The sequence below is a fragment of the Juglans regia genome, chromosome 9 (assembly GCF_001411555.2).
Source record: "Juglans regia cultivar Chandler chromosome 9, Walnut 2.0, whole genome shotgun sequence".
Lineage (NCBI taxonomy): Eukaryota > Viridiplantae > Streptophyta > Magnoliopsida > Fagales > Juglandaceae > Juglans > Juglans regia.
This window is the reverse complement of record NC_049909.1, coordinates 20612040-20639950: the sequence shown is the minus strand read 5'-3', so window position 1 is coordinate 20639950 and position 27911 is coordinate 20612040. Positions and strand designations below refer to the sequence as shown.

General features: G+C 38.5%; 5 protein-coding genes and 1 pseudogene across 6 annotated transcripts; 4 read left to right on the top strand and 2 right to left on the bottom strand.

Annotated features, from left to right (window-relative positions):
* Nucleotides 1-305: 305 nt before the first annotated feature.
* On the top strand, nucleotides 306-4136 carry LOC108990859 (PGR5-like protein 1A, chloroplastic). 2 transcript variants are annotated; one of them, XM_018964957.2, is made up of 11 exons: nucleotides 306-752; nucleotides 1028-1152; nucleotides 1353-1449; nucleotides 1547-1647; nucleotides 1864-1920; nucleotides 2136-2212; nucleotides 2709-2760; nucleotides 3241-3351; nucleotides 3430-3527; nucleotides 3659-3734; nucleotides 3826-4136. In XM_018964957.2, exons 1-10 carry the CDS (start codon nucleotides 551-553, stop codon nucleotides 3726-3728), a joined length of 990 nt encoding a protein of 329 aa, XP_018820502.2. In that variant the 5' UTR covers nucleotides 306-550; the 3' UTR covers nucleotides 3729-3734; nucleotides 3826-4136. The 2 variants fall into 2 exon arrangements, with proteins under 2 accessions (XP_018820502.2, XP_035549905.1); XM_035694012.1 differs by having other exon boundaries at nucleotides 308-752; nucleotides 3843-4136.
* An 89-nt stretch (nucleotides 4137-4225) lies between these two features.
* On the bottom strand, nucleotides 4226-6877 carry LOC108990861 (histone deacetylase complex subunit SAP18-like). Its single transcript, XM_018964959.2, has 6 exons — nucleotides 6652-6877; nucleotides 6458-6490; nucleotides 5427-5537; nucleotides 5245-5340; nucleotides 4638-4712; nucleotides 4226-4543 (listed from the first exon to the last, which is right to left on the bottom strand). Exons 1-6 carry the CDS (start codon nucleotides 6823-6825, stop codon nucleotides 4511-4513), a joined length of 522 nt encoding a protein of 173 aa, XP_018820504.1. The 5' UTR covers nucleotides 6826-6877; the 3' UTR covers nucleotides 4226-4510.
* A 785-nt stretch (nucleotides 6878-7662) lies between these two features.
* LOC108990851 lies at nucleotides 7663-8706 on the top strand (annotated as a pseudogene).
* A 2560-nt stretch (nucleotides 8707-11266) lies between these two features.
* LOC108990848 lies at nucleotides 11267-12279 on the top strand. Its single transcript, XM_018964943.2, has one exon. It carries the CDS (start codon nucleotides 11332-11334, stop codon nucleotides 12277-12279), a length of 948 nt encoding a protein of 315 aa, XP_018820488.1. The 5' UTR covers nucleotides 11267-11331.
* A 2704-nt stretch (nucleotides 12280-14983) lies between these two features.
* On the top strand, nucleotides 14984-19995 carry LOC108990871 (protein FIZZY-RELATED 2-like). The gene is made up of 10 exons (XM_018964977.2): nucleotides 14984-15719; nucleotides 15813-15935; nucleotides 16081-16185; nucleotides 16712-16891; nucleotides 17150-17212; nucleotides 17318-17512; nucleotides 18542-18643; nucleotides 18721-18783; nucleotides 18907-18975; nucleotides 19543-19995. Exons 1-10 carry the CDS (start codon nucleotides 15189-15191, stop codon nucleotides 19594-19596), a joined length of 1485 nt encoding a protein of 494 aa, XP_018820522.1. The 5' UTR covers nucleotides 14984-15188; the 3' UTR covers nucleotides 19597-19995.
* A 5448-nt stretch (nucleotides 19996-25443) lies between these two features.
* Nucleotides 25444-27406, bottom strand: LOC108990827 (protein STAY-GREEN, chloroplastic-like). The gene is made up of 4 exons (XM_018964922.2): nucleotides 27077-27406; nucleotides 26762-26935; nucleotides 26168-26335; nucleotides 25444-26076 (listed from the first exon to the last, which is right to left on the bottom strand). The coding sequence occupies exons 1-4, from the start codon at nucleotides 27200-27202 to the stop codon at nucleotides 25735-25737; spliced, it is 810 nt and encodes a 269-aa protein (XP_018820467.1). The 5' UTR covers nucleotides 27203-27406; the 3' UTR covers nucleotides 25444-25734.
* Nucleotides 27407-27911: the final 505 nt, after the last annotated feature.

The following is a 27911-nucleotide window of genomic DNA, read 5'->3' as shown; positions in this document are numbered from 1 at the left end:
TCCTTGAACTTGAAGAGGATTTTTGTTCGGGGATGTACCTTTTCAAGGAGCCCGGATGTAATCCTCTAGGAGGACCCATAGAAGACGACCTTTACAGCAGATTTCTCTGCAACCTATCGTCCAACCCAATCTGTCCAATCAAAAACGAAAGAAAGGATTGTAGGACCCACCCAACCACGTGAACCGTCACGTGTCCACTACAGAGGACATCCTATAGATTTCCCCCGACGAATGCAGTGATGACGTGGTAGATATTGTCCCTCCCATTCCCAAACCAGATTTTCTCTTTTCCTTTTAGAAACCGAGTGACAAAGAAGCAGTTTCATTTCCTTCCACAAATTCCGACGTTGCCTTATCTCTGAGTTGTGTCCGTCTTTTCTTTCCCTCCAAACTTACCCCCGCGATGCAAACTAATATAATCCCAAATGCGTCCATTTTCACTCGCACCTGAGAACCATTTCAATTTTCACACAAACCCTGCATCACAGCTCCTCCGTACCCACCATCGTTTTTATTGCTGATCATCTTCACTACCACCCTTCAACTTCTAATGGCTACCAAGTTAGCCTTTACTTTATCTTCCCCAAGTTTGCACCCGCCCTCTGTTAGAAGACCCTTGTCTCCTATTTCTTCATCGGTTTCTTCGTTGTCTTCCTCTATAAGGTTTCAGTCGGTTCTGTTCAATGGAAGGCACATACGTCTTCGGCGCCGAAGTTTGGTGCTACCCACCCAGGCCACTGCTGATCAACAAGGTTTGTATGGTTTCAATTACCAGTGCTTCTGGAATTATAGTGAGTGAAAAAGTGGATGAAATATGTTAATCAAGGATTATGAATTGCGTGTAGTTGTGGAAATTAATGGAGAAATGAATAGTTGACGTCGAGGGTTATGCAGCTATGCTTGTTAGTTAATGGCTTTAGATACATAACGGTTAAGGTAGAAGGGTTCTTCTTCTTTATCATTTCGCTTGGTTTCAATGAGAAAATCTATGCCGCTCACTCTTTTTGTTCCTCTTTTAATTTTCCAGACCAGGTTGAAGGTGCCCAAGGGGGTGAGGTTGTCGACAGCAAAATCCTGCCATATTGTAGCATTGACAAAAAAGAGAAGAAGTCAGTTGGTGAACTTGAACAAGAGTTTCTGCAAGCACTGCAAGTATGTCTACAGAATCTTTAAACTTCTTTTTTCTAGTGTTTTGCTCTCCGATACATAATAATGAGACAAATATTACAGTTTCTGCTTCATGCTCAAATCGATGTGTTTACACCTGGCGCTGTAATTATCACGATCGGTGATTTCCCTTTTGTTGCTGTAATTCCTGAAACATGCATGCTTGTTTCTGTAATCTTCTACAGGCATTCTATTATGAGGGAAAAGCTATTATGTCAAATGAGGAATTTGATAATCTCAAGGAAGAATTGATGTGGGAAGGAAGCAGCGTTGTCATGCTAAGTATGGACTGGTCTTTATAAAAGGAGCATCAAATTATTCAATAAGTAAATCTGATGCTAAACTTTTGATGAATTTCTGGGTTAATTTCACAATCCAGGTTCAGATGAACAGAAGTTTCTTGAAGCTTCGATGGCTTATGTAGCTGGGAAACCAATTATGAATGATGAAGAGTTTGATCAATTGAAGTTGCGGCTAAAGGTTTGTGCTTGTCTGTTCCTTTGTTAATCATGTCGACCTCAAAGAGTAGTAGTGCAGATACAGATTGTTGTGTCACGGAACCAAATTCTAGACACTTTCTAGGTATGTTTTCATAATTTATTTAACAAAAAGCAGAGGTAAATACTAACTTTGGGGTCTGAACGGTATTCATAGACTGAATGGTCTTTAATCATAGCCATAATGGTTAATTTTCAGACTGAAGGCAGTGAAATTGTTGTTGAAGGTCCACGATGCAGTCTCCGAAGTAGAAAGGTAAATGCTGCATGCTCTATATATGTTTCTGATTGAGCTCTTGTCTTCCTAGGTCTCCGTGATCTCTTCTTTTTCATTTTGAAAGAGTGCATATATACCTCCTCAACTTGGACGTGCTTGCATATTCTGAACTTTTTTTTAGTATTACTCCTTATAAAATACTAAAGCAAGCAGATCATGAATTAATTTGTACTGACTGGACTTTCTAACAATAGGTTTACAGTGACCTGTCAGTTGACTATTTGAAGATGCTTCTGTTGAACGTTCCAGCGACTGTTGTTGCATTAGGATTGTAAGTGGCACTTTTTTTTTTTTTTTAAATAATTTATGTTTGAATTCATGTGATTATAACCATCTCACAGTTGTTTCGAGATCAGTTTCTATAATTCTCTGCTCTCTGTGATGCAACAAAAGTACATCTAATAGGTAAAAATAGTGCAGTGTTCTTGCTGTTCATATTGTTTAAATGCTGCAAAAGATGAGGTACCCGTGTAATAGAGAAATCCTTTTTTTTTTTTTTTTTTTTCAATTCCAAAGTCAAATGACCCTTCATATATTTATCTTCATCATATTCTTAATAGCCTTGAATGATCAACGGGAAAGGCCCATGACCCTTCATATATTTATCTTCATCATATTCTTAATAGCCTTGAATGATCAACGGGAAAGGCCCATGGATTCTGATCTTACAGTTGGCTTGCTTGTCAGGAATCTCGGATGCCAGGTGCCTTTTTTCTAAAGAAATAAATGATTAATTTGGTTTATTTTTTGGGTGTATGTCCTACCAGATTTTTCTTTCTCGATGATCTCACCGGATTTGAGATTACATATCTACTGGAGGTAAGTAGTTGATGCTGCCTTTTTTCCTCGTGTCTTTATGAATCTTTGGAGTCTTTTAAGGTCAATGGATGCAAAAGAAAAATTAATATATGTAGAGTGAACAAGCATCTAGTAATTATTTTTAAAAAAATGAATAAATATATGATCTACAAAAAAAATTAATTTTTTTTAAAAGTGAACTCCACTCATTTTTAAAAAAAGTACATAGTAATTGTACAATTCATGATTATATCTAGCATTATTAAAAAAGGAAAAAAGGAAAAACAAGTTGGACACAGTTCCTCGTTCCTTTAGCCAGCCCTCAGCGATGCCATTGAAATCAAACTGGCTTGTTTTATCATCTTCGTGAACCACAGATGTATAGATAGTCAGAAACTTGATCTGGATATTGCAAATAATAAATATAGGGGGGGGGAGCATTTCACGGGTTTTTTACTGTTTACTGCTGACACATGGGGTTTGTGGAATGATGAATTGCAGCTCCCCGAGCCATTCAGTTTCATTTTCACGTGGTTTGCTGCTGTGCCCCTCATAGTTTGGCTAGCTCTATCACTCACAAATGCGATTGTGAAAGACTTTTTGATCTTGAAGGTAAAATATCTGTTGGCATCTCTTCCAAGTTGACAGAACAACCAATTAAACAGAGTGTTGACATCTCTTCATTTGTAGGGCGCATGTCCAAATTGTGGTACGGAGAATGGCTCCTTCTTTGGGACCATCCTTTCAATTTCTAGTGGTGGTTCTACCAACACTGTCAAATGCTCCAAGTAAGTACACAGATCTTTATTCACTGCATGCATTAACTGACTAACATTGTGAGTTTTTTTCACATTTATGAGGGAGGTAGGCTTATATTACATGCTTTTAACTGTTAAAACTAAGTTCAATTTTTCCACAGCTGTGAAACTGTATTGGTATATGACTCAAAGACACGCTTGATTACGTTGCCAGAAGGAAGTAACGCTTGACTGGAGGTACACACCCTGTCTACCCACTGAATCTAATATATATACACAAACATATATGTATATATAATACTCGGACGTTAATATGACAAATCTGAAGCTACTCTTGAGTTGCAGGACATATCCGGTTTAAGTGATCCGTCATACGCCTGTTACTAACTTGAGAAGTTGAAGATAAAGGGTGTCGCCTCTGTATATACCAACAGTCATCGTTTGCGGAGAGCCAAAAATTGTGAATGCCAGAATTTTGATGCAACATCCTATCCAATCGTGAATGCCAAAATTTTATATCAGCTTCTCCTCCTTTGTATAAGTGGAGGCACGCTGTCAGAAGTACTCAAGTTTCTCCACCTTACGTATTCATTCCTAATATATCATGACTTCTTAGGATAAAGTCCTAAAATTCATATTTCTAAAGGCTACTCTCCCCCCCCCCTCTCTCTCTCTCTCTCTCTCCCCCACACACACACACCAAGCAAAAGCTGTCTTCACAAAGATTGTGCTGGAGCTGTTTTGGCAGCTGGACAACAACTATATATGATTAAAAAATATATAGGTTAACCACATTCTTAACAGACATGTGGCAGGAGAGGATCGGTCAAATCGTCTGCAGATACATAAACTGCTTGCAAAAACCACAGGGCATGCCGGTAGAGTTAAAGCATTTAAAAGCTTGGAATACATATTCTTTGACAGGAGATAAATAAAACTAATGCATAACAGCACCTCTCAAGTTAGTCATAGAACAACTCCATAGTCACTTCATCCATTAACAACCTTTTCCTCTACAAGATTGCCACATCCAAGTAATCTCCAATCTACAGTCCAGGAAAAAAGAGTCAACTCATCCATATTGAACTTAAAAATATATTCTATGCATAATTGTATATGGATACATCTATTTTATTTTACCTGGAAGCTAAGTTCACCCAATGACTTGCTGTCCTCCACCCGTCTGCTGTTTCCATAAGAATGTGTCATTCCCACCTATTTATCAATAAAGGAAAAAGAAAGTGTAATTCCCACCTTCGGACCCAAGATATGTAAGTTTGCAATTTAAAAATAAAAACTGCAATAACTCTTCTTTGTGCGGGTTCATGCTACATCTATGCCAATTATGGTCAACGGCTTGATTGCACCTCACTTTTACCTGATTTCCCCACTACAACTAGAAGGGTGTTACATCTGCCCAAAGACTGGATACCTCCGTGCAGTGGGATACTCAATATCTCGCAAATAAAGGTGATTGCAAATTTTAGAAGAATTAATTATGTCTTAAAGGTTTATGGTAGCTCACCAGAAAGTGTTATAGGGTCATACTTGCATCCTTATTTTTTATAAGTGGGTCATACTAGCATCCTAAGACCTTCAAAGGATTAATAATTGAACAAAATATCAGTAGTTAAGAACCCAGGGCCAATTATTAGTGATCAAATTAACATGAGCAGATGATGCAGCAGTTCTACTGTAATTGCAGAACAAATATATGTATGACCAGCTAAATGAAAATTGTGTGTACCGTTCTCAACACAAAACGACCACGTTGATCAGGATATACAAAAGCAAAAGACAATTTGGCATTTCTTCTCCTAGCCTCAGGAGCAACCTCTTTAACCTGACAAAGAACTAAAATCATCTACAGGACAAATGAGCATCTAATTTTATGAAAGATAAGAGGATTGGATTGGGGGTACAACATACAAGATCAGTTAATTCACGGAGTGTTGCATCTTTCCAGGTATAAATTTGAACCTCATCTTTGGGTTCCTTGCCTCTCACTGCAAAATCTTCCTCATTATGATGACCTCCAATCTGCAGAAAGTTAAAACCAAACTAATTAGAAAAACTTTCCAAACAAAAAGAATATATATAAAACTAATAACATCAGCCAATTAAATGCAACACACACATACACACACACACACACAATAAAATCAGAGGCTGTCAAGTGAAAGGGGCGTAGCCAAAAAAGAGAACAAACAAGAGATACACAAACCACAACAGCAATACCTCTGTGGACCTATAGCATATAACACAAATATAAAACACACGTACCACGTTGATGAGCCTAGAAATGATCACATATTGATCACCCAAATTTCATTGATAGGTTTGGATACCAGTCCAACAAGTTCACAAAGATTCACATGCTACAATAGAAGTGAAAGAAAGCACTAACTATGCCAAGGGTGCAAAGGCAGAGCGTGCAGTCATCCTAGAGGTGAATAAAATTGGTTGTGAACAACAAGAAAGTAAGAGGAATATAAACAGTTCAAATACTAAATTTTAGCACGCAAAGACTCTTGCAGTCAAAGTTGTCCACATAAACATTCCAGCATCCTTGTTTATAGGTGAAAAAAGACAGTGAATTGAACACAGTTTTGCACGGTTAGCACTCTAGTTGACTAAACCTAAACCTTAAACGCAAGCCAGAAATCTCGAACATACTGTCAGTGAGCAAGTAACCAGAAACTTTTGCGAGTACAAGCGCACCTCGGTATTTGGTTGCTTTTTCGGAGCAATATACTGTTTTCCATAAACGAAAATCGGGTTCATACATTCTAATACGCAAATTATTATTATTATATTTTTTTCTGGACACTGCCTAAAGTGAATACTTTGGTAAAGTTGTCTTCTAAATCTCAGCTCTTGGCTTTTTCTAAGCGTAATAGAACAATGTATACTTATACGGGAAATATCAAAATTCCTTGGTGAATGAAATAGGAGCATACCTTAGTGAAAACTCGAAGCAACAGGGGGCAAGTCTGCATTTTTTTTTCATGCCAGAAAAGAAATCAATACAAAGTTTATAAAAGGGAATTCATAACCTCATAATGTCACAGGTGAAATCAAAATTATTCTCTTCTGTGGTAAAAAAAACCCTAGAGGAAGCCCGACAGAGAAGGGGAGTGAGAGAGAAGGAGACCTTTTCACGATCGACGGGTTCGAAGCGAGGGCGAGTAGGAAGTGACGGTGGAGCCCTGGACTGAAGAGGAGGAGGAGGAGGAGGCGGCTGGAGTGGTCTAGTCGAAGAAGAGGGTCTAGTCTGTGGTGGTTGGGCGGCTGCAGCCATTTTCGCGTCTCTGCTTCTCTTGTCCATGACCTTTCAGTTGATCCGGACTTTTCTTTTGGATTCGGATCTACTCCTACCCAAATCCTTGTTTCTTGAATATATATTATATATTATTCACGTAAACGACGCTTTCTTGGGCCAATTGGGCTTCTTATCGGTGTTGGGCTTTGTCCGCGGGCTTCAATGAGCCATGTAGTATAATTGATTTTGTTCTAATTAGACTATAGAAACGTTATTTATCATCCTACATCACGTATCAACGTGTATTTATCATTTTTATAATTTTATTTAAATATAAATATTAATATATTAATATGTGTGTATTTAAATAAAATAACAAAAATAATAAATATGTGTTGTAGGAAATAATAAGGAAAAAATTCTCATTAGACCATCTAAGCATCAAAGCTATTACTTTCCTTCCAAATTAACCAACAGAGAGATTATATTTTGCTCTGTTTAACAAAACAATATAGGAAAGCACGCCAAATAGGTTCATGCTTGCACGTTCCCAAGCTTGAACCAAAATTATCGTTTATATACGTTGCGGTGCGAGCTAGGAGTATAAAAATCATAAATGTATGAGACAGGATCGTGATCATATCCTATCTTCTTTCCAACAAATAGGAGATTAGCTCTTGAACGGTAAAAAATGTATTTGAAGTTGGAAGACTTTTTGTCTTCGTGAGGACCACGAAGGCCAGGCAACATCTCATGTTCTCCAATAATGGTTGTTAATGTTGGACATTATATAAGTTAGTAGTATGTACAAAGACAACGTCGTCTGCATTGTTGCAATCAGTCGTCGCAGAAGCTCTCGATTAATATCTATGCTCTCATTAAATTGAAGCATATACATGATATATGGCTGCGACTTCCCAGCTTCAATCATGGAGCTTTAGCTTCTTCATGTTAATGGCAAATATACTGTTAATGATCAGTTGCAAGTTAACGTCTGCTGTCTTTCAACCCAGTCTATGGCAGCTCGCCCATGCAACCTTTTATGGAGACGAGACAGCCTCCGAGACCATGGGTACGTACGTACATAAAGTTGTTAACATCATGCACAGCTAACTTTTATGAAAACAGATTTTGGGTTTTTGACCGTAATTAATGGCGGGCGTTTTTGTGAAATTTGTAGAGCTGTCAGAAATTAACATGCAAATGTTAATGTTCCATTTATGCATGGGTCACGTACAGGAGGAGCGTGTGGATATGGAAACTTGTTATGCCAACGGTTACGGAACAGACACAGCAGCCTTGAGCTCAATCCTGTTCAACAATGGGTACGCATGCGGGAGTTGTTATCAGATAAAGTGCTTTCAATCCCCGTGGTGCTTTACAGGGGACGTCGCATTCACCACAGTGACGGCTACAAACCTTTGCCCACCAAATTGGTCTCAGGACTCCAATGCTGGTGGTTGGTGCAACCCACCTCGAACCCACTTTGACCTCTCCAAGCCTGCTTTCATGAAGATTGCCCAATGGAAGGCTGGCATTATTCCAATCATGTACCGCAGGTAAGACTTAAAATCGTGTAGAATTTGTCACTTCCAAAACTGTTGTATCTGCACAAAAATCGTGTAGAATCGTAGGGTACCATGCGCAAGGAGAGATGGGCTTCGATTCAGTTTCCAAGGAAATGGGTACTGGTTGCTGGTTTATGTGATGAACGTAGGAGGTGGGGGAGACATTTCCCAGATGTGGGTGAAAGGGAGCAAAACAGGGTGGATAAGCATGAGCCATAACTGGGGAGCATCGTACCAGGCATTTGCTACGCTGGGAGGCCAATCTCTTTCTTTCATGATTACCTCCTACACAACCAAGGAGACTATCTATGCATGGGACGTCGCTCCTTCTAATTGGAATCAAGGATTGACTTATAAGGCAAATATCAACTTCCGTTGATGTGTTCCAACATACATCAACAAAGCAATATACAATTTTTTTGGGGGGAAAATGGAGACATTAATAGATGATGCCTATTTTGGAACAGCAACATGCACCATCTTTTCACTTCCATATATTTTTTTTAATTTTCCTGAGCAAATGCTTTTAACTTTCCAGTTTCCAAAAGACAAAGGTAATTATTGTAAACGTTTTATTTGGGTACTTGATATTGTTTGAAGAGCTATTTCACTTTAAGAACATGGAATTTTCTGATGATTGCTTGTGCTCAAATTTCTAACTTGGAGATTATGTTGTGTTTGGATGGAGGGATTTGGATTTTAAAGACCCAAATCGAATCATATTTTAGTACTTAAATTTGAATTTTACACCAGAATATTATATTTTTTAATATATAAGTTGAAAGCATGACTCAATCCTCGTGAGGCTCATGAATTCTCTTGTAATTAGAAGTGTATACATCATGTAAGATAGCACGAACAGGTCAATTGGCATTGCACTGAGCTCTACCAAGAGTAGATGATCAACGCAGCAGTATGGCTTCTTCGCTTCAATCACGGTGCTTTGGCTCCTTCTTTACTGGCAATCATCATCATGAGCAAGCCATCATTGTAAAACCCGTAATCTTCCGACCAATCCCATGCAGGCAGGTTGCGCATGCCACCTTTTATGGCGATGAAACTGCCTGCGAGACTATGCATGGGTACTCATTCCACGCTATTATATATATTTGGCTATCATCTTGTTTCGAGAAGAAAGAACGTATGCAAGTTTCACTACAATATTCGGGTGAAAAACCACAGCTAGTAGCCTAGCTAGTCTCTGCCAGTCTTGACAAAAAGTAAGTGTGTTGGACCTGAAATGCATTCGAATCTTACCAGCTGAAAAGCAAATTAAGGACTTTCCATGGCGAATAACTTATACAGAGTTCTCCTGAAGTGCAGAATCCGTAGTAGTACATTGATATATGATCATATGCCTAGTTGAACTGTGATATGGGGAGAAAAGTTTGGACTTAGAAAATGGATTATATATATCTATAGTCTTCTAGCTTAGTAGTACTTCTCTAGAACTAGAAGGATAACTAGGATTTAATTGCCCATAAATGTAAGATTTGAGAGATTAAGACCTGTTTTCTGTCACTTGAATAATGGAAAAAATAAGTGTGTGATTCATAAATTTTAGGTAGTTGTTCGGTTATTCTAGGATGTGAAATTGACCTATAAGACAAATGTTTACTTCCATTGATGTACATGCTTTTGATCACCAATGACTCTTTGTTAGTCACCAATGAGTCTTCAGCTGCTGCCATGAGAGCAGATGTTCATGCCAAGAGAAGTATTACTACTGCTTGTTAATTTTATCAATGATACTCAGTGCCAACAATTTCTGTTGGTACAATTTCTGTGTGTCAAAACTTTATAGTACTCGAATACTTTGACAGGGTTAAAAGGTTTGAATAGAGACAGGGTTTACCTGATTTCCTGCACAGAATCAAGTACAAGATCCTAAAGTCAACTAAAACTTTATTCCTGAACTTTTTATGGAATATGTCATTGTTTCATCAAACCGACTTCTTCTTTTTGTTATATTAGTGCAAAAAAAAACAATATCACATATGCCTAAGAAGACGACATCTTCAACGATATTGATCTTGTAAAGTGATGAAGTAAAAAAACTAGTGCAATCCGTGAGGTACTGCCAATGACATGAAAGAAAATTCGCCAAATTAAAAGCACAGAATTCCTCTCGTGAGCCTTCAATTCATGTTAATGAAAACAAGGAATGAATTGAGGGAGTATTGGGCATAAAAATCCAAACATTTTTTTTTATTACATCTCAGGTGACCCCATTTGAATATTTGGGTCCATTTAAGGGAACAAAAATGGAATGTAATGGTTAGCTAAGATGATAACCACAAAGTTGTTTGAGTGGCAGACATGTTATCAGACACAATTAAGAGCATTGGAGCCCCTAGGTGAACAATGCCCTCATTTCTTACCCTAACCACGCCAGTCCCCTTTTTCAATTCATTTTTGCCATGAAGTATCATCATCAGCAGCAGCAGCCCATGCTCCCAAATCATATCTCCCATTCTTTGTCATATGACCCTAGTACCTTTGCCAACCTTTGCAAACCAAAGATTTTCACTCTGATTATGCTGCTGTCTAACTGTTCATGATCTGTTTTTTCTTTTCTTTTCGTAAGAACAATTCATGATCCATTTTACTAGTTCTTCATAACCCCACCTCCTCTAAAACAACTGGCGTCAGGAACTTTCACAGCCACCAAACGTATATTCTGTCGTGCACTCAAACATGATAGAAGCAATATAAGAACTTTCTTCTCTTTTTTTGCCTCTTTACTCTTTTATCCATCAAAGATTTTCGGCTATATAAATTGCTGCGAACAGTCCAAGCCTTCCTCTTTGCAGCCTCAGTCCAGTTATATCTACAGCAAAAGCATCTAGATCTGGTTATCACTCAAGCTCTTCCTTTAATGTGCCAGTGCCAGAAAAATCAGGAAAAACCATACTACTATATTTTCAAGCCCCAGAACATCAGGAAAAACCATACAAGATAACACTTTCACCCAACATCTTCTGAACCAATTTCATATTATCAAATGGGCTCCCTCTTCTCTCTCACATTGATAATTCTTTCATGGGCATCATCAACGTCAATAAAGGCTGAAGCTCAAGGAATCAGTTCAGATCGTCTTCTCGATCTATACATTAGAGACTACACGTTTCAGGCCCACGAACAACACTTGATCAGGACTGGAATATTGCACACTGTACGTTTACCAGCAAACTTCTCCGGCATCAGGGTCGACATGTTGAGACTCAGGTGTGGCAGTCTACGAAGATATGGTGCACAGGTTAGGGAATTTCATCTGGATGTTGGAGTGACAGTGCATCCATGTGTGGAGAGAGTCGTGGTGATTAGACAAAATTTGGGGTATAATTGGTCTTCCATATTCTATGCTAATTATGACATATCTGGGTATCAACTCGTTTCCCCTATTTTAGGTCTTCTAGCATATAATGCTGGATCCAACATGAATTTTAGCAACCCTTATGAGCTTGGAATTCTTGCAGAAGAAAAGCCCATCACAGTAGATTTCAGCAATACTACAAAGTTAACCAACATGCAGGGAAATAGGCCATATTGTGCTAGTTTTGAAAGTGATGGCAAAGTCACACTAGCAAATCAGGTATCACCATATGTGTGTGTTGCAAAGAGGCATGGCCATTTTGGACTGGTCATTGAGATGGCGCCGGAGCAGTTGAGGAAAAAGATTAGCCGGTGGAAATTGGTGGTCGGAAGTTCAGTAGGAGCTGCATTGGGTGCATTTCTTTTGGGTTTGCTTCTGGTGGCATTGCTTGTTAAAGGGAAGAAGAAATCAAGAATGGAAGAGATGGAGAGAAGGGCCTATGAAGACGAAGCTTTGCAAGTTTCGATGGTAGGACATGTGAGAGCTCCTACCGCTGCTGTTACTCGAACGTTGCCTACAACAATTGAGCATGAGTATGTACCTTCTCCTCAAGAAATTGCTCATTTTTGTTTGTGATTATTCTTTTTGTAACATCTGCTGATGAACAAAAATTGTATGTTTTATTAGATTAAAAAAAAAAAAAAAAAGATATTCAACCATATGTTTGTAGGTTCCTCATATTGAAAGAGGAACAAATCTGATTCTCATCCCTGATGATTGATTAAATATTCATTTTTTTTCCCTTCAACTTTCGAATAAGTTGCAATTGGGACCAATGCATATCGAAGTCAGATAAGTTGGTTGGTTTTACAATATTCAAGTAAAGATGAATTGGGTCAAAATCACCCTCCCAGAAAGTTAAAAAAAAAAAAAAAAAAGAAGGTATTTCAGTAAAGCTAGATAGCAATTAAATCAAAATGACCCTCCCAAGTAGCCATTTCAACTTTGGATCAAAATACATCGTTCTCATAATCGATGCACTCATTTCATTACGCAATCGGCGGTTTCAAACAATTTGTATGGAAGCATTCTCCTTATAAAAATAACACAGTGCATACTGGAGTTTCATAAGTGTGTATTACTCTATGGTTTTAATGAAGATCACTACTTGCCAGAGAAAAAAAAAAAAAAAAAAAGAACATTGAAGAAAAATACTTCCTTCTATATGGTTACTTTCTACGCAAAAGCAAAATCAGATGTCATGCTTGAGCACATGAAAGTCTTTCACTTTTCCATTCTTTATGGTGCCCAAAGCAATTATGCTCGCAGATGCTTGAAGATGAAGATGTCATTAGCCATCATTGAGGTTGGAAGTTAGTGGGAACAAATTGTTTTAGCATCCTATGGCGCAGCTATATATATTGATATACAAATTGAAAACTTAGTAGACGAGAATCCAAAGGAGATCTAGATTCCCTAGAGTTCTCATCTCTCATCCCAACTCTAGGGCCTAAAGTCCCAAATCCACCTAAATACACCTCGACATAATACTTTTGATTAACGGAAAATTGGGCTCGCTTGAAAAGTGAGATGAGTTTAGATAGTTTGTGAATAACAATAAAATTATTAGTTAAAATTAAATGAGATGAGGTGTTTCATCTTACATGTGTATCCAAACGGACTCAGTCTTTATGTGTGTAAGTTTCGTGCACTTTATTTAAAAAAAAAAAATTAGTTCTATTATTAAAAACATGATTTTTTTCATATATCTTAAATTTTTTTTTTTTTAAATATCCTAAAATTATAAATATCATTTTAATATCAAGGGAACGACACCCTCAAAGATTTTATTAAGCCCTCACTTGTGACACGTACCACATTAACCTGGACATGACAAAAGCCATCATAACAAATTTTAAACATAATTCGATTGGTCTTTTTATATATTATTTCTATGGGCTTCTTTCAATGGGAATAGTTTTCATAAAGGAATTTGGGTGTGGATGAAGTTCAGCAGGTTGAATTTTGGATCAATTCTTTTGAATCAAATTGGGCCAATTCCCTTTTTGTACTTCGTAGAATCGGAACCGACCTCCTTCATACAAATGGGTTCGGGTTCGGGTTCTTCTACTCCGAAAAAGTTGATGGAGAGTGGGGAGACATTGATAAGTGAAGTGGTGTACTTATAAACAAATTTTATAAAATTAAATTTATAAATTCACGTCACTTCATATCATATATTAAACTTATTTTATAATAAAAAAATTTTACAATTAGACGAATCATATCGAACTATATCAATTTATTAATTTATTTTTATTAAAATCTTTTTGAAGTAAAATATTTCTCCATTTAAAAACACGTCGCACTTGCTACAGGATTTTGGATTAATGAAAATTAATTCTTATTTTTTATTCTATATTTTTTATTTTATTTCTTGTTAATTATGATTAGAGTTTGGATTGTTTTCATTGTTTTGGGATTGCCATCTTATTTTGACTATCAGCCCAAGTATCATCCGGATTTGATTTCTTACTTTTTAATTTCTTATTAGATTTAATTTCCTAACAACTATTTAAGCTTAATTTTGTATCGACTGGGATAACTTTGGTGAATAATATCTTGACCATATATTAAAAAAAACATTTAAAAATCTAGTAGTTTTAATCCAATGCCTCTTTGCCATTGATACAAATGATTCTTCAACATCATGAGTGCAAATACAATAAAATTAATAATTTAAATTATATAAAAAAGAATGTCATCCATCATCGATTTTATCATTTTTTTATTATGTAATATTAAGTGATTATAAACTATTTATTATGTTAAGTTGTGGCCAATCATTTTTTTAAAACAGAGTTAAAACTCAATTATACTAGAAAAAAACCTAGTACGAGTGAACCACAGTTCAACCAACAAAAATAAAATCCTTCCTCGTATAGAAGTGTATAAACATATTTTTATAGGTATAAACATCTTAATTATTGTTTTTGTTGTTCTTTTTTTTTTCTGTATACTTTACATGAATTTTTTTTTTTAACTCAATACATTAAGGTCTCATTTAGATTTAAAGATGAATTATAAATAATAATGAGATAAATTATGAATAGTAATAAAATTTATAAATTAAAATTGATAAATAATAATAAATAATAATGAGATAAATTAAGATAAATTATGAATTAAAATAAATTAAGATAAATTGTGAATTCAATCCGAGCCTCGAGTGTGCTGCGATTACCGCTAACATTACAGTTAACAGTAAACTATGTAAATAATTTTTCTTATTTATAACACGTGCTCTAAATTATTGAGACTCACGGAGCGGTCTGCAAAGGTTTCCCGGGAAAGATAACCGCAACTTGTGAAAGAAGGAAAACCTCTCTTCTCTGACTGTCTTGTCTACGTTCAAATCTCTGTTAATCCATGTTTTCTCAAAGAACTCTCTAATCTGAGATAAAGTCGCAAGTTTTCCTCGCCGAAACGCAAAAAAGGGTTTGTTTATCGTCCTCACGAAAAGGATTTTTTTTTTTTTTTTTTTTATGGAAGATCCCGCGATTCAAAGATTTCCCAGTCAACCTGCTCCCGGAACCCCAACTCCATCTTCTTCATCTTCGCAGCTGAATCTAGCTCCGACGATGTCCGACGAGGACTCAGCCCGTTCGCGCTACATCGAACGCCTAATCAACGCCAACCACCACCCATCGCCGTCGAGGACGATCTACTCCGATAGGTTTATTCCCACCAGAACCGGCTCCAACTTCGGGCTCTTCCACCTCCCAGCGCCGCGACAGTCCAGCTCTTCCGAGGGCCGCGAGGATAGCTCCACCAGCGTCTATTCTACGCTCCTTCGCACGGTTCTCTTCGGCCCTGAATCTAGCGTCGTCTCGCCGGTTACGCCCGAGAAGAGGAGCGACTGGATGAACCCCCCCAGCCGGAATATTTTCCGTTACAAGACGGATACCTGCCAGGCTTTGCATTCCCTTTTTCCATTTGGGTCTGACGATGCAATGCCCGGGGTTAATCATAGCCCGGTAAAGGCTCCAAGGAAGATCCCACGGTCGCCGTATAAGGTGAATTACCGGGGTTGGTTGATTTGGGTGGAATTGGATTTGGATTTTGTGAATTGGTTTTGTCGTGTTTATGGGCATAACTGTTTTTTGTAGGTTTTAGACGCGCCAGCTTTGCAAGATGACTTTTATCTAAATCTGGTGGATTGGTCTGCGCATAACGTCTTGGCGGTGGGATTGGGAAACTGCGTTTACTTGTGGAATGCTTGTAGTAGCAAGGTGACTTTTTTGCTCTGTTCTTAAAATTTTGTTTTGTCTTTAATTCCGCTATATCATGAATAACTTGCCTCCTAGGCAATTATATCTGCCGAAATTTCACAGGTTTGAAATTTATGTCTTTGTTGATACTATTTGGATGCTGCAGGTAACCAAGTTGTGTGACTTGGGAGTCGACGACAGTGTCTGTTCGGTAGGGTGGGCTCAGCGCGGTACACATCTTGCTGTTGGTACCAGCAATGGAAAAGTTCAGGTTAGAGGCATTATGAATATTGATTATTTATTGCATTCAACCTCATATATTTTTATTGATTGATTAAACAACGGGTGATTCCCCCTTTTTTTCATTTGGGAAGACAGTATATAGGAGGGTTTATATTTGAAACCATGGGGAGAGGACATGATGAATTCTTATGATTAAAACTTTTTTTAAGTGAACCTGAAAACCACAAACAATTACATCTGCAATTGTTGATTAGATGGTATTCGGTTAGATCATTAATGAAAAGCTTGTGGGGAGTTATAGTGCAACTTGCTAGTGGTCTCCTTTAAATTGATTGGCTGGTACCAGCATGGCCATCATGGCCAGCCAGCCCTGCACAGGGTGGCTTGGGCGTGCTCTTCTTCTGCGATTCTGAAAAGTGAGGGTTATTCATAAAATGCATTGTGTTCATTCCCCCACTGGTCAATTAAACACTTCCTACTTGTTTTTGAGATTTTTGGCATAATATGTGCTACCTATCATATTTAGCTAATGTATTGGACAACATCCTATGTAGATTTGGGATGCATCTCGGTGTAAAAGGGTAAGAACTATGGAGGGTCATCGACTCCGTGTCGGGGCCTTAGCTTGGAGTTCATCTCTTTTGTCTTCTGGTGGCCGGGACAAGAGTATTTTTCAACGAGATATACGTGCTCAGGAAGATTTTGTTAGTAAACTCTCTGGACACAAGTCAGAGGTCAGATTCCCATACATCGTGTTCTACTTAATTTGATTTCTTTCTTAATCAACCTCCCCCTTCCCCTGCTGGCAGGGCTTCTTTCAGTACCTTCATCCTGCTTTCAGATGCATCTTCTTTAGTTTTTGTGAATGCAAGAAATCGCTATATGTATATGCTGCTGTTTCTGCCATCTTCTTCATTGCCTATGTCTGTTGAATTTTCATTTATATTTAAGATCTTTTTTCCCAGCCTGAGTGTTAATTTTGTGTGTTTTAGGTTTGTGGACTAAAGTGGTCTTATGATAATCGTGAATTAGCATCTGGAGGCAATGATAACAGAGTATGTGATGGCACTTCATTTTCTTTTCTGATTAATTGCATTTCACAGTTATTTGTTCATTGCTCTTTGCATTCTTGGCTGATAGTTTGTTGCACATATGTGTAGCTTTTTGTTTGGAATCAAAATTCAACTCAGCCTGTGCTGAAATACTGTGAGCATACAGCAGCAGTTAAAGCTATTGCATGGTCTCCCCATGTTAATGGACTTCTTGCATCAGGGGGAGGAACTGCAGACCGATGTATTCGTTTCTGGAATACAACCACAAATTCACACTTGAGTTGCATGGACACTGGAAGTCAGGTAATCTGCTTGCCAGTTTATTTTTTGACCTCAATGATTTCCTTTTAGTGGTTCTGGTATACTCATGGATTATGTAAACCTTTATTTTCCTTGTCTTTTCACTTTCTTGTCTCAATGACAGAGAATAGAAAGATGATATTTTCAAGTGTTTGTAAAGTTATGACATTTAACAATATCAGCTATTTAATATGGGGCTTAAATATGTGGTACATTGCATTGAAAGATTCATTTTCCATTTTGGAGGGTTGAATATATGGGGTTGAAATTTAGACTCCAGTGTTAGAGATAATTATTAGTTTAGGAAAATTGTACAAACAGCACTCTCATCCCATTTTCACCCACTATGATGAGGTGACATTGCCCATCAACCTTGAGTTTTTCTTTAAAATAAATAAAGGATAATCCAAGGGTGATAAAAATGCCACATTTTACATAGTGGGATGAAAGGTGGAATGGGAGTGTGGTATATATAGCATTAGTCATTAGTTTATGCATTTGAAATGCTGGTAGTACGAGGAGGACATTCCTGGTATTTTTTCAGTTGGACTAGTCGAACTATATGTGGGGCCTGAACTAAGTTTACTTTGTGTTAAAAGAGGATACTAGCTTAATATTAGATCCTTCATAGATGATCCACTGCTTTTATTATTATCATTATTATTTCCTAAAGTAGTTTTTTTGCTTCCAATCAAAATCCATTGTCACATGATGAGACCTATCCCCGCGGCTCACACTTCTGCGACCTATATGTGTTAATTATGCATCTGTACTAGTCAAATACTCACTCTTCTCAGTCCTAAATGAAAATTTGCTAAAAAATCCTAATGAAGAGTTACACATATAGCCTACCATTTAAAAATATTTCTTCAAAGTTGCATCTAGATATATTGGACTTGTTAGTTTGGAACTATTGATGAGTAAATACAATAATGATTTATGGTTATCATAGAATTGAGGAGATCTCTCTCTCTCTCTCTCTCTCTCTCTCTCAATATGGAGATGTACTGATCTCCACTGTGCATGTGGCAGGTATGCAATCTTGTTTGGTCCAAGAATGTCAATGAACTTGTCAGCACCCATGGATACTCCCAAAATCAGATAATAGTTTGGAGATATCCTGCCATGTCAAAGGTACAAAGTTTATCTGCTGTGATGCCAGTATATCTTATCGGTTATTTTTTTTAATTAATTTTTTTCTTCTCATGTAGTTGGCAACTCTTACGGGCCATACATTTCGAGTTCTCTATCTTGCCATCTCACCTGACGGACAGGTAGTTTGTCCTTTATTTTTTTTAATAATCATTGAGATTTTGTGTTAACAAATAGGCCAGATATGTAATTTTATTTCCCATTTTTATGCTCTTCCTTAACTGTAATAACCCTTGTTGTTACAGACCATTGTCACAGGAGCTGGAGATGAAACGCTTAGGTTTTGGAATGTGTTCCCCTCCGCTAAATCACAGGTAAATGATCCATTAGATGAGTCCTAAATTTTTGGTAGATTTGATGCTTTCATTTAGGTCCTAAGTCCGGTCTCCCTCCAGTTAAATTGCTGTTGATATAGATATCCTTCACCTTAAGAACTGTTTTCTCAACTCCAGCAGATATCCCCTCTGCTGTACAGTTTTACTGCTTTTAGTACACATCCTTTGGAGAGGTACAACATTATTTTCTTAGATAAAAGTGTGGACGAGTGTTTTGTATTAGTTGTTTTGCCTTTTCAGTGGAAAGTGGCCAGTTCACCTTCATGCGGTACCTACCTAAATACATGCATGGAGCACATACATAGAGCAAACATCCCTCATCACATCTAGTTGTTTCATGCTTCTTTCCCTGCACCTTTTGTACCTTCAACTCTATTGAGAAGTGGAGAAGCATCAATGGGTAAAGAACTGTATCCGTATAACTGTTCATAACCTAAGCTCCGCCCACATCTATTTCCAGTTTGGCACCTTGGTAATAAAATCTGGATCAAGTAGCTTGCAGTAGTGAAGATAAAACAACTCATATGAATATAAATGTTAATGCAGAACACAGACAGCGAGATTGGAGCATCATTTCTGGGAAGAACTACAATTCGATAATCATCGCCGACATTTGGCTTAAGGGAAATAATTCGATTGTTTATACCATGGATTGACATCTCTGTCAATGGGGAATAAGACATTATATATTCCTCGGGTTCAAAATTTATTTTGTGCTAAGAGAGACTCAAGTTGGTCTGCTTGACCCAACCCACAATATGCAGAGAACTTGCAAGGACCTAACAATGCTAGGATGGGAGTTGGAAGTGATGGAACCCCTGATTTTGGACATCTTTTTCACACGAGCAGTGAATTTTTTTTTTTTTTTCTTTTTGTTGCTGGAGGAGGTGTTAAACAATTATTTTAACAGCTCCGTTGTATATTTGAAAAGGAAGAATACTAGCATGGTCTGACCATGGCATGCTTCTGTAATATATGTAAATGACTATCATTTTCTTTTGTCATTGTCTCCATGACACAGAGAGCAGAGTGGGCGGTTTTTTTCTATTGAAAATGTCTCCTTTGCCCATTCGATCAGCATGTCTCATAAATCTCCATTTCTCACACATAATTAATTATCTTGCTGAGAATTGAGGGAAAGCTATAACGTTTCTACACCGTTTTTAGGGATCAAAATCCGAGTGGTTCTAATGTTTTCAGTTGCCCATTCAGGTCTGTGGTTAATTAATAGTTTGCTCTGTGCTCACCGCAAGGCTCCATGTTGTTAAGACATATGGGGCAGTGTAAATTTACATGTTTCCTCATGACAAGAGGGTCTTCAATCCACAAACTGAATATTTTCTCTTCGTTCTTACCTAAAAGGGTTTCTGTTTTCTCAGTATCAGCATTTGATGGCCGAAATCCCTCTCAAGAGGCTGCCCTGCTGGGAGATTTCACTCCCAAACGGTCTGCCATGACAATGGCATCGAGATTTTGCATAATAATTAATAAAAGACTCCTCTGAACATTTATATCCATATACATAAAGATATATATTTACACAAACAGAGACATGGTAACCCAGATAAGACATGGATTTCCTACAACTTTTCACATCAAATATTTCCCTATAATCAGGAAAGAAACAGACATAAATAATATTATCTACCAACAACATTTAATATTTTGAGTATATGTAATGTCAATCTTTATTTGAGTAGTTAAAATCTCTGGCACAGATCATTGTAAAGAATCCCATGCACAAGACTCGAAAATAATGCTTCATGGCACAAGACCACTACTCCTCAAAGGGACAAACAAATCGCACTCTATTGATGTCTTGTTTCGCAGTCCAAGTAGTATTGCGATAACCAAGATCACGCCACCTGTAACTAAGAGGGAGAAAAGGCTCCAGTGACATCCGGAGTCACTCGGATACCAAAGTCAGTGAATAATCCTCTAGTGACGAGAAAAGCTCAAAATATTAGAGAGAATAGTAAAGGGTTTCGAGAGAGCCTTCCCGTATAAGGAATGGCTGCTATTTATACCTGATTCAGGCTCTACTGTTGAGTCATACCCGAGTCAGACCTGCTACCACTCCTCTCCAACTGCAATAGTATGTCAGTCCGCAGCTTAGGCGGCCGAGGGAGATCGTGGCGTGTCAAGTCGTATTTGGTCAGACATGCTGCCATCTTTCTGCCAGGGTTGGGTGTCAGGTCGTAACCGAGCCTTCCTACTGCCTGCGTACTCTGGTGGCACGTCGGTGCGTGCTGGGCCTTCTGACACATGCATTGAATGCGACGTGCCTTGAGTCTGATGAGGCCACGATTGGGCATGTCCAACCGTCAACGTACAATAGGGCGTCCTACACGGTGCCATACGGTAGAGTTCGGTAGGCTGCTGAGTCTCGAGACGCTCTCCTTGGTGCCGAAAGGCCTTTCCGGGTAGGTTTGCGATTATGGCCTCAGCACGCGGTCCTTTGGCCCGGGCTCTTATCCCACGACAGGGTTTCGTCTAAGGGTCTAGGGTTCTGTAACTTGACCTCCTTGGGCTTGGGCCCTTTTGGGATGGGGCCCTCCCTCACAGTACCCCGCGAATTCCTATCATGAGCACGTGGTGGGAATTCATAGCACCCTTAATCATGGTGCCACCCGTTTGGCTTCCATCGCTTCAAGTTCCCGAGGTCATCCACCCATTCAATGGGCATCTCTCTTCCTCTCCCAAGGTCGTCCCGTCTCCCGAAAATCGATTGGATGTGCTGACTGCCCTTTCCTTCGTGTCCGGGGACCTCATTGGTCCATGCCCCCCACTCTCTTGACACAACGGCTGCCATTCCTATCGTCGCTTCAGATTCGGTGTGTCGCGTGGCGCTTGCTGACGTTGCTGCTGTCAGAGTCGCTTCGTTTCCTGTGCACTCTCCATCCTTCATCCACTATATGAAAGCTCACTTCCCTTTCTTCTTCACCCATTTCCTCCTTCCATCCATTGTATTCCTGCCATTTCTCTCATTCTCTCTTTAGACCCCTGAAGAATACCATAATCTGACGGCTCAGGAGTTCTTGTACATATACCGCCTCAACTACCAGTCGGGAAGCATATGTAGTTTCCAAGCTCAATCTCCGAGCCGGAAGATCACCTCGCTCAAGATGTGCCACTCAAGCATAAAGGAGTGGTCCCAAAAAATTTTCTTCGTGTTGGGCTCAAATTGGGAGTACCTCAAGGGGGAGGCCGCCCACAAGGGGATTCCCCACTTCTGCGAAGAGCATGAAACTTACCCTCAATCGAAGGGAAGAGGCTCGCTTGGAGTTGGTGACAGCTTGGGTGCGAGCCCATCCTAACGAATCGTAGACCGATCTGGTCCTCTCAAACGAGAACATCCACAATTACTTATCCACGCCAAATCGCTCGTATGCTATCGGAGAAATTTCTTGGGTGGTATCCTCTCTCCTTGGGCCCGGAAGTGCTCATTGAGTTCCTCCAGTCGTCGGGCAAAACGATCAAAGCTACGTCATGATTCGCCCCAGGAGAAGCAAAGCGGTGAGGTCGGGGGTTCTTCTTTTTCCCGCGGTCGTGCTGGGGAATCAGGAAGCCGTGCCGGGGCCTCCCAGGGTCAGGACACCCACAAGCAGGGGTGGCAAGAACCCACGCGCCCAGGGATTCGGGTTCCTCCGACGTGGGGAACCACGTCATTTCCGGAAAGTTCACATTCATCTACCGGGCCTTCCACTATGACGTGTCCCCAACCTGCTCCTTCTGCATCTCTCCTCGACCCCTTACTACCTTTAGAGGAAGAACTGGATGAGTGCAACCTCCAGGCGCACTTTTTTCAGCTCCTTTGTGCACCCCATCCTCGCAGACCCAGCAAATCCGAGCTGTTCACAACCTTTGAATATGCTCTTGGGGGCGTGTGGCGGTGGCTCGTGACGCTTCCGAGCCATTCACAGAAGTTGGTCGCTTAGAATGGGAGCATAGTCCCTAAGCCGAACCCCGAAAAAGGAGCGAAGTCCCTCCAAGGCTGCGAGCGAGGAGGAAGAAAGAAGAGGGGAGGAAAAAGAAGTGAGACATCCCAACTTCTACATCCAAGATGATGTCGAAAAGGAAGAAGATGACCAAGAAGATGAGGGGGAAAGAGAAGTGGGGGTGGAACATGAGGACGTTCCCCCCCCCCCCTCCCTCCGAGGTCGAAAACCCAGAGGGTATCGCCGGGTCCGCCTCCCCCCCTCACCTATGCCGCTCCCCCTTCTTCCGAGGGGCCAAGTATGGCTGGTCCTGCGGGAGGTTCCCTGGATCCTCTCATTTTCGTTGACTTAAGTGATGATGATGATTTAGGGCCTCCATCTCCAATCGCCTCTGGCCCCTGCATCTAGAGTTGAGGGGTCGCTCCCGAACTTTTCTTGGCAACTTGCAGTTGCTAGCCCCTCCTCTTTTAGCGGGGATGTCGGGAGCCTGGCTCCGTCTTCAAGCCTGGACAAAGCCAAGGTTGTAATCAATCTGAATTGAGTTGATCTTTTGGATTACTGAATCGAGCTGGACTCAAATAACTTGAGCTAAGGCTGGAGCTAGGAGCTTACCGAGATGAGCCAAGCTCAAGTTAATCAAACATGAGATCAAGTCGAGTCGAGTTATTTATTGATTTTTGCTCATGCTCTTTAACTTGAAAAGAATGCATCATATGCCTACAGGACCACTGCCCCTCAAAAGGATAAACAAATCGCACTGGATTATTACATCAGACACCAAAGTCAAAGTCCTAAAATCATAAGCTAGTGAGGTTCACCGAGAAAAATGATGAGTAAATGGACAAATTCATATGGAGGAAAAAAAAAAGATTGCTCACATTCGAGTCACGTTTAAAATTTTTGAACTAACAAGTCCTTGTGGCTTCTGAAGGGCAAAACAAAAAGTTTAGACAGATCATATTTGAAGGAGACTCGCAAAACATTCATAAGGCATTTTGTAAGCCCTCTACAGAGTCAAGATGAAAAATCATTCCCATCATCAACACAATCTCAGCCATTCTGAAAGCAAACCCTGATTGAAACATCTCTCAAGTTCTGGGTAGTGTGAAATCTGCAGTGCATGACTTGGCAAAATGGACCGCATCCTCTTCATGGATAGGAAACACTCCTTTTTATTTGCCACCTCTCTACCGTGTTTCACAATGGTAAAAATCCACAATTTCGTAATATTTATAAATAAAACATCTTACTTATAAAAAAGGAAAAAAAGAAAACATGAGCAATCCTTTTTTCTTAACTATAACTCCGTCCGTTATTTGTAACGCCACTCTAGGGCTATAATCAATTCGAATCGAGTCTATCTTTTAGATTATTGAGTTGAGCTGGACTCAAATAACGAAGCGAGCCGAGACTAGCCGAGCTCGAGTTAATCAAACATGAGTTCAAGCCAAATTGAGTTATTTATTGATCTTTGCCCGTGCTCTTTAACGAGCTCAAGCCAAGTCAAGTTATTATTCAAGTTTTGCTTGTACTCTTTTATTTATTTTTTGATGAATTAAATCATTAAAAATATCAAATTATAAAATAAAAAAAATTATTAAATTTAATGAAGTTTCTGCAACTAATATATAAACATGATATTGAATTATAAGATTATTACATTTTACAGCCCTACCCTTCTCATTAAGGTTGAAAGAAAAAATCAACCGAATGGAACCGAACTATATATATATGTATTATGTTATATATTATATGCTATATATATTATACATATTATAAAATTAATATAACATAAAATTTTAATCTTATTATTTATATTTTATTGACATAAATGTACTCTTAAATATGATTATTAATATTAATTTATTAACATACTATTCTTTATCTTTACATATTAAGTTACATACTTATAATATGGTATAAGTATAATATATATATATATATATTATAAGTACGTTTTTAAACATTTTGAAGTGACTTACATTTTTACACTTTGGTGGAAGCATTTGCAATTATTTTAGTATATTTTTTAAGATTTTGTTTATGTTGGCTAATTGTTTTTTATATGCACGTTTTAGGCTTTCAGTTTTTGCCCGTAGGAATGTTATTATGCAATTTTTAATAGGTTTTTCTATGCATTATTAAGTGCATGTTTTAATTAAACTAATATACTATGGAAGGGGCCCACGTGGGGCTGACCCTCCTTTAACCCTCCTTCATTGCATTGTAATGCATGGCTTTATTTACTTGTAATACATGGCTTAAAGCTAATAACGTACTGCCATTTAATTTGACAATTGAAGGCTGGCCTTTAAGGCCAGCCGTATGTAGGTAAATTATAAATAGTCCTCTTTAATTAGTTTTTGAAATTACTTGAAATATACAAAAATTTAATCTTTTGTTCTCTTTTAATAAGATATTTAAATTATAAATTTATTAAATATTATTCTAATTTTATATTACGTAATACACTTCACCATAAAAAAAAAACGCTTAAAATTTATCAATCTGAAAAAACTATTGAAGCAATTTTATAAACTAAACTTAAGGTATTTTTTCACTGTACTTTCTAACACCGGTTCTATAGATGAACCCGTCGGTTTCAATTCTCAGCATTCCAAAACCGATTTAGACTGATTTAAGTCAACAATATGTCCAAGACAGACCCAACCGATTACAACCCTGCTACTCAATTTTAAAGAGGTAGGCGTGTATTTACATTAGAGCGTATATTTTCAATGTGTTGCGACAAACATTAATGAACGAGAAAAGGGACAGATCATCTTTAGATTTGTTGGGTCTACCGCTCACGGCTATGTTGGGTCCCAAAACTATTTTCATTTTCACTCTCACTCATTCGTGGTGGTTCTTCTGAGCATGTGAGCAAGCTCATTGGTGGAAAGCAACATTCGCAATTTTCTTGGCATGGTTGGGGCAAGCTCTTGTTGCTTGGTGGGGTTGCCTGCATCTTGTCCTTGTGCACGCCACAGGTTGGTGCTTCAGCCTCCTTGATCGGGCCCCAGCATTCCACCTTGTTGAATTCTGAAACGTTTGAGTGAAAGTAAACCCAAACCAAAGACTCCTGCAATTCCGGGTACTGCTTGAACAAATTACCGTCTCCATAGAAAAAGGCCTTCAGAACCTGTTCATGCAAATCTTGCATTAAGACATTGATTTAACAAAATTAGAAGAGCTTATTAGTTCATGGTTAAAGGTCTTGACAAGAACTTTACCACAGGGAGTTCTTTGCTGAAGATGAAGTACCTAAGCCTAGCACACAAATCCAAGAGAAAATGACCTCCACTTATATGACAGTGAACATGAAGAGACATATTTCCCTTCACTTTCTTCCACTCTGCCACCACTTCATCTCTTTGTAATCTGTTGTACCACCCTTGCAACTGAAATTCTAAATCGGAATTACCCCAGTTTTTAGTTTCTGAGACATTATTTCACGATAAATAAATGTAAAAGAACATGTTAGCAACAATTTCTTAATTCTATTTACTCTCTGTAATCCCCTGCTTTCCTCTGTTTTTTTTTTTTTTTTTTTCTTCTTGCAGAATTTTATACTCCTTTCCCAAACTTTGTTTTAAACAACAGATTCACAATTCCCTGCCCATGATCTCTTTCACTCACTCTCGTGAGTCGTGACTAGATGACCCTGTTTCCTTACGTTCCTTACCCACCACTATTGACCGAGAGTGTGATCCAAACCGTAATAACAATAACACTACAAGATTTATACACAAACGATGAAAAGGGAACATGTATGTATGAATGTATGCATGGTTGTCACCGTGTCAGAGATTAGAGATCAGGATTACTTGACAGTTGTTTATTGTCTGCGAGATGGCCAAAGTGAGCTTAGAAGTTATATCACTATGCGTAAGCGTATAGGTCCTTGGAAGGTTCCCCGGGTGCTTTCTTTCATCCACTCCCAAGAACAGTACCTTCAGCTTCGAAGCTTCAAAGATCGCCGGTCCAAACAATCTTGCTACCTGAGCCAATCAAACCCAAAATAACTAATGATACAGATTCCCGATCAAAACTAGTAGAACCCCTTTTATTTTCTGTTAAAAAACTCCCAAAAATACCAAAAAAAGTTAAAACGAAAAAAGAAGAAGGAAAAGGATTATTACAGGAACAATAGACAGGTTCTTCTTCTTGGTTCGCTTTCCATAAGGAAGAACAGAGATTTGTTGCTCAAAGAGAGAAGGCTGTTTTAGCTTTGATGAAAGAGGAGGAAGGGCAGTCAAAGCAGCCATCTTTCTCGACTGAGTATGAATGAGACCGGCTTAGACCAGTCTATGTAGCAGCTCCAATCTTTGAGGACACCCAAATATTGACAGTACTAATTATCTCTACGAACTCTGAACGATCTCAGTCCCCAGGCTTTTGCTTTTGGGTTGCTTGTGCTTTTCGAATCCTTAGCTTTGGGTTTATGCTTTGCTTGTTAGATCAGCGTCTCTAAAAGCTCGGAAGATTTTGGATCCTTCTAGGAATAGATTTAAAAAAATAAAATAAAATGTGACGTGTATGAGTAGTAAACTCAACTGCCTAAAAGCCCAAACTTGATCAACCACCACTCAACAGCTTACGGTCATTCTATGAGGTTCTCTTAATTAAAATATAAAAAATAAAAAAAGCGTATCGATATTTTCCAGGTTTTTATTTATCAAATACATGTTTTTTTTTTTCTCAGCTTGTTGTCTGTCCACAATATTCGAACTGGATTTGAGAGAAATAAAGTTAAAATTAGAAATATTTTAAATATAAATAAATTATATAAATTATAAAGTTATTTTTATAAAAAAATAAATCTAATATATTATATAAAATCATGTTAATCTAAATTTGTTTTTACGAAATTTGTTTATGGCCGTAGCATTTTTAAGATGAACTCTTGATCTACTCATCATCTATATACAACATAACATATTCGATAAGAGAAAAAAATAAAAAAATAAATCATGT

Excerpts from the sequence above, each read along its gene's own strand:
- LOC108990871 (XM_018964977.2), top strand. The coding sequence starts at position 15,189 with ATGGAAGATCCCGCGATTCAAAGATTTCCCAGTCAACCTGCTCCCGGA. Across the intron at positions 17,513-18,541 it reads GCATGGACACTGGAAGTCAG|GTATGCAATCTTGTTTGGTC; the intron begins GTAATCTGCTTG and ends TGCATGTGGCAG. Across the intron at positions 18,976-19,542 it reads TCCCCTCCGCTAAATCACAG|AACACAGACAGCGAGATTGG; the intron begins GTAAATGATCCA and ends ATGTTAATGCAG.
- LOC108990859 (XM_018964957.2), top strand. The coding sequence starts at position 551 with ATGGCTACCAAGTTAGCCTTTACTTTATCTTCCCCAAGTTTGCACCCG. Across the intron at positions 1,153-1,352 it reads AGTTTCTGCAAGCACTGCAA|GCATTCTATTATGAGGGAAA; the intron begins GTATGTCTACAG and ends AATCTTCTACAG. Across the intron at positions 1,648-1,863 it reads AATTGAAGTTGCGGCTAAAG|ACTGAAGGCAGTGAAATTGT; the intron begins GTTTGTGCTTGT and ends GTTAATTTTCAG.
- LOC108990861 (XM_018964959.2), bottom strand. The coding sequence starts at position 6,825 with ATGGACAAGAGAAGCAGAGACGCGAAAATGGCTGCAGCCGCCCAACCA. Across the intron at positions 5,341-5,426 it reads TCCGTGAATTAACTGATCTT|GTTAAAGAGGTTGCTCCTGA; the intron begins GTATGTTGTACC and ends GTTCTTTGTCAG. Across the intron at positions 4,713-5,244 it reads GTCGTTTTGTGTTGAGAACG|GTGGGAATGACACATTCTTA; the intron begins GTACACACAATT and ends ATTGATAAATAG.
- LOC108990827 (XM_018964922.2), bottom strand. The coding sequence starts at position 27,202 with ATGGCTGCTTTGACTGCCCTTCCTCCTCTTTCATCAAAGCTAAAACAG. Across the intron at positions 26,936-27,076 it reads AGAACCTGTCTATTGTTCCT|GTAGCAAGATTGTTTGGACC; the intron begins GTAATAATCCTT and ends TGATTGGCTCAG. Across the intron at positions 26,077-26,167 it reads TCAGCAAAGAACTCCCTGTG|GTTCTGAAGGCCTTTTTCTA; the intron begins GTAAAGTTCTTG and ends TTGCATGAACAG.
- LOC108990848 (XM_018964943.2), top strand. The coding sequence starts at position 11,332 with ATGGGCTCCCTCTTCTCTCTCACATTGATAATTCTTTCATGGGCATCA.